This window comes from Manihot esculenta, chromosome 16 (genome assembly GCF_001659605.2).
Source record: "Manihot esculenta cultivar AM560-2 chromosome 16, M.esculenta_v8, whole genome shotgun sequence".
Lineage (NCBI taxonomy): Eukaryota > Viridiplantae > Streptophyta > Magnoliopsida > Malpighiales > Euphorbiaceae > Manihot > Manihot esculenta.
The window spans coordinates 25,399,787-25,412,554 of record NC_035176.2 but is presented as its reverse complement, the minus strand read 5'-3'; the positions used below and the strand labels follow the sequence as shown (position 1 = coordinate 25,412,554).

At 37.8% G+C, this 12,768-nt stretch overlaps 1 protein-coding gene across 1 annotated transcript in view; it reads left to right on the top strand.

Annotated features, from left to right (window-relative positions):
* Nucleotides 1-12,768, top strand: part of LOC110602839 — a 30,735-nt gene that overhangs the window by 15,553 nt on the left and 2,414 nt on the right. Inside the window, exons 11-12 of the mRNA XM_043951897.1 lie at nt 11,085-11,161; nt 11,484-11,584. Coding sequence (XP_043807832.1) covers nt 11,085-11,161; nt 11,484-11,584 — 178 coding nt within the window. The remainder of the gene's footprint in view (nt 1-11,084; nt 11,162-11,483; nt 11,585-12,768) is intronic.

Here is a 12,768-nt window from a genome sequence, read left to right as displayed (position 1 = left end):
TCTGACCAAAATCGGTTCGGTTCGGTTTTCATAAAATCTAAAATTTCGGTTTTCGGTTTATTCGGTTCGGTTCGGTTTTGAACCGAACCGACTGAATGCTCACCCCTACTCCCCCTCAAGTTGGAGCGTACATATCATATGCTCCAAGCTTGTTACAAATATACTCGATTCGTGGTTCTCAAAGTGATTTTGTGAAAACATCAGCTAGCTGATCATTTGAGTTGACAAAGCTAGTAGAAATGCATCCAGACTCAATCTTTTGCCTAATAAAATGGCAATCCATCTCTATATGCTTCGTCCTCTCATGAAAAACTGGATTTGATGCAATATGGAGGGCAGCTTGATTATCACATATCAACTTCATTTGGCCAGTATCACTATATTTCAATTCCTTAAGGAGTTGCTTCAACCAGATGAGTTCACATGTTGCTAAAGCCATAGCTTGATATTCTGCTTCTGCACTTGATCTTGCAACCACACTCTGTTTTTTACTTTTCTAGGATATGAGATTCCCTCCAATCATATTGCAATATCCTGAAGTAGCTCGTCTATCTGAAGGGGAACCAACCCAATCTGCATCAGAATAGCCAACAATTTGTGAGTGACCCTTGTCCTCATAGAGTAGACCCTGTCCTGGAGCTCCTTTGATATATCTAAGAATGCGAATGACTGCATCCCAGTGACTACTGTATGGAGTTTGAAGAAATTGACTAACCACACTTACAGCAAAGGAAATATCTGGTCGTGTGATAGTGAGATAATTGAGCTTGTCGAGTAATCTTCTGTATCTAGCAGGATCTTTAAGTGGCTCCCCCTATTCAGGAACAAGCTTAACATTTGGATCTATGAGAGTGTCCACATGTCTACAGTCTAACATGCATATTTCTTCCAATATATCTAAAGCATATTTCTGTTGAGAAATTGCAATACCTGTTTTAGACTGTGCCACTTCAATTCCCAAGAAATATTTCAGTTTTCCCAGATCTTTAGTTTGGAAATGACTGAACAAATGTTGCTTAAGCTGAGAGATTCCATCATGATCATTTCCTGTAATGACAATATCATCAACATAGACCACCAAGTAGATGCATCTATCACCATTATAACGAAAAAATACGGAATGATCAGAATTACTTCGAGACATTCAAAACTATTGAACTACAGTGCTAAATCGTCCAAACCATGCTCTTGGAGACTGTTTTAGCCCATACAAAGAGCGCTGAAGACGACATACTAAGCCTGACTCCCCCTGAGCAACAAACCCTGGAGGTTGCTCCATATAAACTTCTTCAGCGAGCTCTCCATGAAGAAAGGCATTTTTAATGTCCAGTTGATGCAAGGTCCAGTGATTAATTGCAGCCAATGAGATAAGGAGGCGAACAGAAGCTATTTTAGCTACAGGAGAGAAAGTATCACTGTAATCAAGCCCAAAAATCTGTGTGTAACCTTTAGCTACAAGGCAAGCTTTAAGGCGATCAATTTTGCCATCAGGTCCTACCTTAACTGTGTAAACCCATCGACAACCAACAGTAGACTTACCAGGTGGTAAGGATACCAGTTCCCAAGTTCCATTGTTATGCAGAGCAGTCATTTCCTCAACCATGGCATTACACCAACCAGGATGATCTAATGCTTCTCTAACTGTCTTGGGTATGGAGACAGCAGACACAGCAGAGACAAAAGTATAATAAGGAGACAAACGATGGTAACTCACAAAATTATAAATGGGATGAGGATTTCGGGAAGAGTGAATACCTTTTCGAAAAGCAAGAGGAGTAGCTGCTGTAGTTGAAGGCATGACCGAAGTAGGTGATGACGGAACGGGAGGTGAGTCATTAGAAGTACCTGCATTAGGAAGAGAAATGTCATTGTTATTAGCAGATGGGTGAGAACAACGTGTATAGACCTGAAGAGGTGGCATAGGAGTGGGAGATGGACACACTTGCGGCAAAGAAGAAATAGGAGCCGGAGGTACAGGCAAAGCGCTAGGGACAAAAGTTTTGTGTGTTGGACTAGAAGAAAAGTAAGGAGAGGTTTCAAAAAAGGTGACATCTGCAGACACAAAATATCTGTTAGTAGTAGGATCATAACATTTGTATCCTTTTTGAAGCCGTGAATAGCCGAGAAAGACACATTTAACTGATTTGGGTTGGAGTTTGTCTTTGCCAGGAGTATGATCATGAACAAAGCATATACATCCGAAAACACGCAGAGACAACTGGGTGGTATTCTGGTTAGGAAATAGGACAGATTGAGGACTTTGATGCTGCAAAACAGAGGAAGGCATTCGGTTGATCAAGTAACAGGGAGTGAGGACAGCTTCCTCCCAAAAACGCAACGGAACATTGTGATGTAGGAGTAAAGTGCGGGCTGTTTCAATTAAATGCCGATTTTTCGGCAACTCCATTTTGTTGTGGAGTATAAGAGCAAGAAGTTTGGTGAGCAATACCCTGAGTAGACAAGAAATGAGTGAATGAAGAAGACAAATATTATCTTGCATTATCACTTCGCAGTATCTTAATGCGAACACCAAATTGATTATGGATTTCAGCATAAAACTTTTGAAAAATAGGGAACAAATCAGAACGATTCATCAGAAAAAGCCAAGTGCAATGAGAATAGTCATCAATAAAGGTAACAAAATATTGAAATTCCAGAGTTGTACTAACCCGACTTGGACCCCAAATATCTGAATGAACAATGTCAAACATAGAACTAGCCCTATTATTGATTCGCTTGGGAAAAGAAGCTTGAGTTTGCTTCCCGAATTGACAAGACTCACATTCTAAAGAAGGCAAGGAAGAGAGGCGAGGAACTAGTTTTTGTAACTAGTTCAGACTTGGATGTCCCCAATGACTATGAATGAGTTCAGCGGAGGTGGAAGACACAAAAGCAATTGGAGAGTTAGAAGTGGAAAAATAGTACAATCCTTATGACTCATATCCTGTTCTAATCATCTTTCCAGTACTCCGGTCCTGCACAACCACAGATTTAGTAGTAAAAATGACTGAACAGTGAAGATCTTTAGTCAATTTGCTAACAGAGATTAGGTTGTATGAACAGTCTGGGGTAAATAAAACATTAGTCAAGGGGATAGAAGGAAGGAGATATACATTACCGATCCCTTTAACTTGAGTTTGTGAACCAGTAGTTAATGTGACTTTAGATGGTGTGGAAGGTGAAACAAGAGTAGAGAAAAGAGAGGGATTACCAGAGATATGATCAGAAGCACCAGAGTCGAGGATCCATGAACCAATGGGTAAAGACTTGGTTAGATAAGTAAAAAACTTACCAGAATGGGCAATATTTGATTAGGCCATGGGGACTGAATCTGAATCTGTATTGAGGGTGTTTTGATTCTCAGATATGTCGAGAGAGATTCTGAAACAACAAGGGACCGAGTAGGGACCCGAATCTGCAAAAAGGAGCCGAATCTTCCAAAAAGAACGCCTGTGAACAGTAAATCTGACGACCGCACCTACTGGGCTTTGGTCGCCGGCGCCGGGCAGAGCTGGGAGAAGAACCGCTGGCGTGAAACGGTCGCCGGAAAGTGGGGCACGCGTCCGTGCGTGGATGAAAGACATGTGAAGGCGAGCTGATCTGACAACCGGACCTACTGGGCTTTGGTTACCGGCGTCGGGCGAAGCTGGGAGAAGAATCGCCAGCGTGAAACGGTCGCCGGGAAGTGGTGCACGCGCCGGCGCGTGGCCGAAAACAAGTCTGTGCAAGGTGGCGCGTGGAGGCGCGTCTGGAGGCGGTGCTTCGCCGGAAAGTAGATCGGAGGCCGGCGTGGAGAATGGGCTGGGTGGTGAGACTAATTGATTTACAGAAAGTCACTAAAGCAAGATGTCAGATCTACAACTCAAAGGTGAACCAAATTTCTTGGCTTTGATACCATGAAACTTTGATGAAAGGAAGAAAAAGAGAGTAGAAGATTTGAGAGAAAATACTTGATTATTCCCCTCAAGCCAATTGGGGTATATGTACTACTTACAAGAGTACACACTAGGTAAGAAAATAAATTAATTCCTTAATTATAGCATAATCATATCCCAATCATATCACACAATCATATCCCTAATTACCACTGCAAATCTAGGCTATTTACAGAAATAATCTCAACACTTGTGATGGATTGTACGTCCTGCAGTAATAGAACTCCATCACTCGATTTATTACTGGGCTGATGTGGATGAAGATATTGACGGAGAGCTACTTCATTCCTACCTGCTACATCCTTCATTCTACTAAATTTTTGTTCTACGTCATAATAGTAGGTGCTTAGGTTTTCTTGGAAATCTGTCATGTTCCTCTCTATTTTCTCTAATCTCTTTTCTATCTTCTCTATTCTATTTTCCATTGTGGATTGTGAGGAGCTGGTAGTGGCAGGTCAGACCAATTAATAAAGTTATGAACAGAGTTAGCTTGTAAATGAGAAGACCAATGGAGTGAATATGAAATTGTGATGGAAAACTTGTATTGATTGACAAGTCTGTTACAACAACACTCTCACAACACAACTAAAAACAAGAATAATAAAAGAACCAAGTGAGAATAATAAAATGACTCCAAAGAGCCCCCAGGAAAAGCTTCTCGTGCAGAGAACTCTGCCCCTCTAATTAGAGAAATAACTAATATATTTTCAGATGCCCTTTTCATTCTCCCCTTCTTCTCTTTATACAAATTCATGTTCACTTTGCCGGCTATCCTATCATATACTTCCACCCGCAATCCTCTTCAACAAACCTTATCCTTTCATATATTCTAGAATATTCATATCCCTATCTGAAGAATTTTAAGAGGAATTTTTTATTCTATTCCAATTGAATTTATCTTTTTAAGGTTTGAGTATTTATACACAAAGAATCAACGTAATTTATGAATATTTACAACAAACCTAATTAGGAATATCTACAATAAAGGTAGAAAATGAAATCCCTATAATAAAGTATAATTAGAATTCCAAAGATTTGAATCCTTCTAATTAGGAACTTTCTATATTGGTCAAACAATCCCCCTCAAGTTAGTGCATGGATATCATATATGCCTAACTTGTAAACCAAGGTGTGATAGGTCTTATTGTTGAGCCCTTTGGTAAACATATCAGTTACCTGTTTATCGGAAGTCACATGATCTAATCTTAAGACATCATTTGTTAACTTCTCTTTAATGAAGTGTCGATCAATCTTTATGTGTTTCGTTCAGTTATGTTGAACCGGATTGTAATCTATACTGATGGCAGCTTTGTTGTCATAATACAAGAGTAGTGTGTCCCTCTCCAACAGTTTCAATCTCTCCAACAATCTTTGCAACCATACAAGTTCAGAAACACCTTGTGCCATAACTTATATTCCACTTCAACACTTGATCGAGTAACAACACTTTGCTTCTTACTTCTCCAAGTGATAAGGTTTCGTCGCACAAGTGTGCAGTTACTACTAATCGACCTCCTATCATTAAGGGATCTAATCCAATCTGCATTTGTGAATGCGTGTATGCGGAGATGGCCGTGTTTGGAGAATAAGAGACCTTTTTCAGGAGCAGACTTCAAGTATCGCAAAATGTGAAAAACAGCTTGCATGTGAGGCTCATGAGGAACATGCATAAACTGACTGAACTGTCACGGACCCGCATTTTGACACTTAATTGGGACCATGCGGCACTTGACTTGAACGCCTTCAAGCCAAGTCAGCCTTGAGAATCACCCAATTCCCTGCGAACATGAATATCCTAATTAGTCAAGGTTTCACTTGCGAACAACAAAGCCAATAGGCAGCATTCAATCAGAAGCCTCACAATAGGCACAAAGATAAAAACTGGACATGAGAATTCATGAACAGGCTACTTATTTTATTCTAAGGGCAAAATAGTAATTATACATTATCACCGATACCATCGTTACAATAATTCTCACCTCCCTTGTAGACAGGGGGGACGGTCTACAAGGAGTGAAGGCACAGCTCAAGATCTCCGTAGGCCTACGGTAGCCAATTGGGCCCAGCCCCTGCTGGTGGGCAACTAGTCACTCCCCCCTAAAGAGCCTTAGGAACAACTTGGCTTGTGGCAGGAGGAGACATCAATATGTCTCATATGACACACCCTCCTAAATAAATAATCTAAAAGGAATTACAGAAATCTGACACGGCACTTAGCTTACTTCTATTTTACACTAATTTATCCCAATATTATTTCTCGAAAACTCTACTGTTGGAAAATTACAGTTTTGGTCCCTGAGATTCTAGGACCCTAACACTCTCCCCCACTTAAACAGTCGACGTCCTCGTCGACTAAACTTCGTGGAGGTCTTCAATCTTCTTGCTTGGATACTTGATTCTTTATCATACTTGGAGTTGCTTTCGTAGGTTCCCTTGTATGTTGTCTGCACAAAAAAAAATTGGTATTTGATTGAACATTTGGTCTTGGATGCTCTGTCCTTTGGTGTCGCAATCTTCTGCAAGTGTGTTTGGAGGTGAGTACTTCAATCCTCTATGTGAAATTATGCAATGAACTCTATTAACTATTGGTTCTAAGTGACGATTAGGCTTGTGAAATCTCCATTGGATGATGTTCTCATCTCGTCCACACGCATTGCACCATAACAAATCTGTTTAGCTGGGTTTGATGTTGATTTCCCAGTTTCCTCCTTCTCACATCCCGCTGTGCTTATGCTTTAAGTGTTGATAGTCCTCCTTCTTTATATCTGTAATAGTCTCATACTGCATATATTATGTCTGGTCGAGTATGCGAAAGATAAATCGGTCTACCTACTTACCTCTGATATCTACCAATATTCACTGATTCATCAATCTCTGCTTGTAGCTTGCGATTGTTCTTAATAGGAGTTTTTGCTGGTTTGCAGTCTAACATACTAGTTTCTTCCAAAAGATCCAGAATGTGTTTTCACTGAGAAATAAATATTTTCTTCTTTGATTTGGCAACCTCGATTTTCAGGAAATATTAAAGTTTTCCTAGATCCTTAGTTTCGAATTGTTGAGCCAAAAGCTTTTTTAGCCGAGTCATCTCTTCAGTGTCATCTCTTGTCATTATTATGTCATCAACATAGACCATGAGAAGAGTAATTTTACTCTTGTGATGTCTGATAAATAGAGTGTGATTAGCATTGCTCTATTGATAGCTAAAAAAAATTATAGTTGTTGAGTCGATCAAACCAAGCTCTAGGTAACTGCTTAAACCTGCACAAAGTCATTTTTAGCCTGCACACCTTTCCTTGTATTTTTTCATAATCTAATTTAGGAGGAATTTTTATATACACTTCCTCTTTTAAGTCTCCGTAGAGGAATGCATTTTTCACATCAAATTGCTGTAGGTTCCAGTCAAGATTGGCAGTGCAAGATAGCAAAACTCCGACTGAATTCATTTTGGTACCAAGGGCAAATGTTTCTTAGTAATCCACTCCATAAGTTTGAGTGTATCTCTTGGCAACTAATCTGGTTTTGAATCTTTCAATTGATCCATCTGCTTTTTATTTTACAGTGAGCACCCATTTGTAGCCAACTCTGTTTTTTTCATGTGGAAGAGACATCAACTTTCATATTTTATTTTTAGCTAAGGCTTTCATTTTTTCAGTCATTACTCTCTTCCAATTATAATTTTTGATAGCTTCCTTCCAATCTTATGGAAAATCCTGTGAGATAGACACACAGGAAATAGCCAAGGTGAAGGCTCTAAGATGGAGACAAAATTATAAGAGAAAAAGTTAAAAATAGAGTATTTTGTGCAAAACCTAACTCTTTTTTTTTTGAGAAATTGGCTTATTTAGATATATTTTGTGCAAGACCTAACTCTTTTTTTTTTAAGCAATTGGCTTATTTAGATCATCAATGGGCTCAAGATTTAGAGTTGACTCACTAGATGGAGAAGAGGAAGATAGGTTGCACAATGGCTTTTTTTGCTTTTGTTTTTGTTAAATTTGGGTCAGGCCTAACTCACACCAAAAGCTAGCTCAAGGGGGAGGAGTGTCTATGGCCCATATAAGGGACACATTACTCCTTTCCACAACCGATGTAGGATTCAACACACTCCCCTCACACCCAAAATTTTACTGATGCGTGACATATTTATAGGAGGTCCAACATTGGATGGAGGCTTTGATACCATGTTAAATTTGGATCAGGCCTAACTCACCCCAAAAGCTAGCTCAAGGGGGAGGAGTGCCTATGGCCCATATAAGGGGCACATTACCCCTTTCTACAACCGATGTGGGATTCAATAGTTTTGTCTCTTCTTGAGTATCTCCTTGAATCTGGTTTATACAAATGCTCAATTATTTTTACTTGATCATCGATAGTCTCTCCATGTATAGTAGTCTCCTCTTGAGTAAAATGTTTTAAAGTTATAGAAGTAGGAGTCATCTCTTATCTCTTATTGTCCTCCCCCAAAGAGGTGATGGGGTAGTACTGAAGTAAGGTCTAGTCTCTCTAAGCGTAATATCCATATTGACAAGATATTTTCTAGATGGAGGGTGATAATACTTGTAACCTTTCTATGTGGGAGAGTACCCAACAAATATACATTTACCCTCGGGTCGAGCTTTCCGCCTATCCTAGCATGATCAAAACATGTACACCCAAATACCTTTAGTGAAACAGTATAAACATTTTTCTCTTATAGTACCTCTAACGGGCTTTTAAAGGCAAGAGCTTTGGGAGACATTCTATTAATGAGATAAGTTACGGGTAAGACTGCATCTCCAATAGGTGTTTAGAAGATTCATAGTTAAAGGAAGATATAGGGCTATTCCAATAGGTGTCTATTTTTCCTTTCAGCAATATCATTTTGGACATTAGTGTAAGGACAACTAGTTTGTATCCCATTAGACTCCAAATAAGCAGAAAAACGACTATCCATGTACTCTGTGCCATTATCAGTTCTCAAAACTTTTAGTATTAAATCGAGTACAAACCATCTTGTAAAAAGATTGAAAGCAAAAAAACACATCACTTTTTGTTTTTATCAAATAAATTCAAGTTATTCGAGTGCAACAATTAATGAAAGTAACAAACCAGTAATTACCAGATAGAGAGACGGTCTGAGTAAGCCCCCAAACGTCGGAATGGATAGTCATACATGGGATTGTACTCCTATTATTACTCAAAGAATAAGTGTTTCTTGTATGCTTAGCATAATCATAAGCATCACAAACTAAAGAATCACATTAAATCTTGGAAAATAAGTCAGGATAAAGTTTTTCTAAAACAAAGAAGGATGGATATCCTAACCATCTATGACACTGTATGATTTCTTGGTTGATGTCCTTATTTTTTCCAAAAGGAGTTTGACATGAATTCAAATCCAGATTCCATTCCAACATACATAAGCCATCGTGTAGTCTACCATTGCTAATTCTTTTTCGGGTTTGAAAGTCCTGAATAACACAACGGTCAGAAAAGAATTCAACTTTGCAGTTAAGGGCTTTAAGATCACTGACATATAAAAGTATAGAAAAATGAGGAACATGAAGAGCAGAGGGAAGTTTTAACAGGAAAATGAGAAACATGAAGGACAGAGGAAAGCATAATATTGAACTACAAACAATCGATCCAGTTCTAGAGATAGGAGTGAGGGAGTCATCGGCTATTCTGACTATATCCTTTTGTAGGCACAAAAGATAATTAAGAAAGCTTTTAGAGGAGCCTGTTATATGTCTGTTTGCTCTAGAATCAATAATCCATGGAACAATATCAAAAACATTTGCATCACCTCTATTAGTGCTTTTCTTGTCTGCCATTTTAAAAGAAAATGGGGCCAGCAATACAAAGACTAAGGGACACCACAAATTGATGTCAAAGTTACAGTTAAAAACACCTTAAAAAAACAAAAATAAGAACCAGGTCATAGAACTGGACTGGCTAGAGGTGCAACGAGCCGGAAAGAGGGCTAGAAAGGAGCGCTGCCGGAAAAGGATGCTGGAAAGATGCTCGTGCACCGGGGCATAGAAGAAGATGCAGAGAGCTGCAGTGACCCGTGGGCTCAGAGCAGTGTCGCGTCGCCGGGATCAGTTGGAAATTGAATGGGCTTTCCTTTGAGCCAGGTGGTGTCGACCAATCCTTTTGATAGTCACCTAGAAACTTGACCTATTAGTTAACTCTAACTTTTTGTGACAGATTTAAAACTTATGGCAATTAAGGTGGTAAGACTATGGTACCATGAAGAATTTCGGAATGAATTTTTATTCTATTTTAATTGAATTTATCTTTACAAGATTTGAGTATTTATACATAAAGAATCAATTTAATTTAGGAATATTTACAACACATCTAATTAGGAATATCTACGATAAAGGTAGAAAATAAAATCTCTGTAATCAAGCATAATTAGAATTTCAAAGATTTGAATCATTCTAATTAGGAACCTTCTATGTTGGTCAACACTATCATAATCCCAATGACAATTGCAAGAAATATTCGGATGTAGGTATAGGTAGTTGTAGTAGAGTATTTAGAGGCGTTCATATTCAAGATGGTCCTGACTCTCGGGCATTAGGAAAGAAGATGACTGCTATGAATTTAGCACACTAATCACAAGAAACAACAGGAGAGAGTAGTGGATGGAAGAAAATTGCTTTTGGTCCTGTGATGATCATAAAGATTGCTTTTGGTTGCAATCTTCTTTATCATAACTTAATAGTCGTATTTCTAGAATGCATTATGGATCTTTGGGCTCTCGCTATATTGTTTGTATCTTGTAAAAAGATAGATTTGTAGGAAATAGTTGTTGTATATTATTCTCTAAACACATAAGCATTTATATAGGTTACAAGATCATTGTATGGAAATCAAAATCAATCTCCTATGATTAGTATCTATCACCTATAATTAGTTTCCTATAATCAAGCCTATGACTATCATACCTTTACATGGAAATACAATCATTTACAGGCTTTGTATGTCACATATGTATACTAGAGTGTATTTCATAAAATTGTCATTAATCATGTAACTTTATAATAAAAAGTCTAATAAATTTATTGGGGTGGCAGACATATCAATTGATGTATTTTGAATGATAGAATGGTTCGTCCAGACTTTTCTAAGTGATTGCTAAACAAGTTAAATCATTTGCAGCACCAGCAATTGCATCCAAGATGATGGCTCTGCATTTTCTTGGTGTGGATGGCATACAGATAATGGTTCCCTAACAGGTACTCGATTTTTTCAAGTCATACGATGTTATTATTCCTCAGTCTCACTAGGGTTAATAAGCCCATTGGTGATATGTGCATTATACGTTTTGCAAACAATTGTTTATTTTCATATATTATAAATGTAATATTCTCAAAGCCAAAAATATTTTTCCTCCTTGTTCTCTTGTTGATTTACATTTTTTTCAACAGAACATTTGAATTTTCATGATCACGTCTTTTTGACTCATTGTATTGATGGACATACCTGTACTATGAAATCTGACTTGAATGTGTAGATTATGTTTTTTTTTTCCTGATTTCCCTTTCAATTGAATTGTAGGTCTGACCTGTGCCATATTTAAGAGAGAAGGTGTTGAAATACCTTGCCCTGATAGTGCTGCTGGTCTTTATATTAAAACACGAACTGATCAAATAGTGAAAGTATACTTTCTTGTCATTAAAATCTCACTAATGCAAAATGCTGTTTATGATGGTAAAGTAGTTGGTTGCTTGTTTCAAAATGTTCCTAGCTTGTCACTTATCTTTTAAGATTTTGTTACTTAAGTCTATATGTCAATTAAATGACATATGTCGCCTGTTGAAATGGGATTTTTTGTGGGATGAATTCATTTTTCTTGGATACAGAATTGAGGGAAAGAGTGTTGATTGGTCCACGAAATATCACTAAAAGTTCAAAGAAGACGACTTGATAGAAAACAAGTGTATATTCTGAGCAAACTTGGTAACAGGATAGAGAAAGCCTTGAATTTAACTTCAATTCTTGAGGAGATATTTTTCTTTGTTATGTCTTATGTTGCGACAAAAAGTTTTCTGTGCAAGCAAATGTATTTCTAGGAAATGGTAAACTAAGTGAGAACTGCAAAAATAAAATTAATTGTCATCTTATATGCTAATATTATTTTGATATAATCTCTGTGAGAATATGCTGTATCTGTATGGAAATTAGTTTAAAAATTGTCACTAACATGGTAGCACTGATGATTAGAGTCTTAGTTTCAAGGCATATATGTTAGATAAACAACTTTTTCTGCCAATATCATAGGCTTACTGAAGTACCTGCCTCCTTTCAAAGTCCTATTTTCAGAACAACGTTTAGTTCCACAATGAAACTTTGTTGAAAGACGGGGTAAAAACCATTGCGCTATCTTGATCTGTTTCCATGGCTTTTACTGAACTTTATGAAAGCTTGAACAAGTTTGTAGGCCTGTTGTGCTTGCTATTTGCCAAGTGGTGTATGAAAAGAGGAACTCAGATTCTTATGTCATATGAAAGAAAGCCATCGAGATGGCGTTATTAAACCATGGAAAATGTCAAATATTTTAGTAATGTCATTAGTACTGCTTATCTTGCTTTCAGGTAGAAATTTTTTGTTTAGAAAAATGTAGAATGATAATGGAGAAATAGTACCAAAAGCGCCCAATAAGTTCCTGCTGTCAGACTGAGGACGAGATACATGCGCTTCTGAAAGAGTATCATCGTGTTGCTTTTCTCCTCTATTTGTACTTGATGTTTTTAAATGAGCACCAAACCCTTGCCAATCTGAGAGAATTCCGTTGAAAAAAAATAAAATTGAATGGGTGCTTCACATGATGTATCTAAAAAGT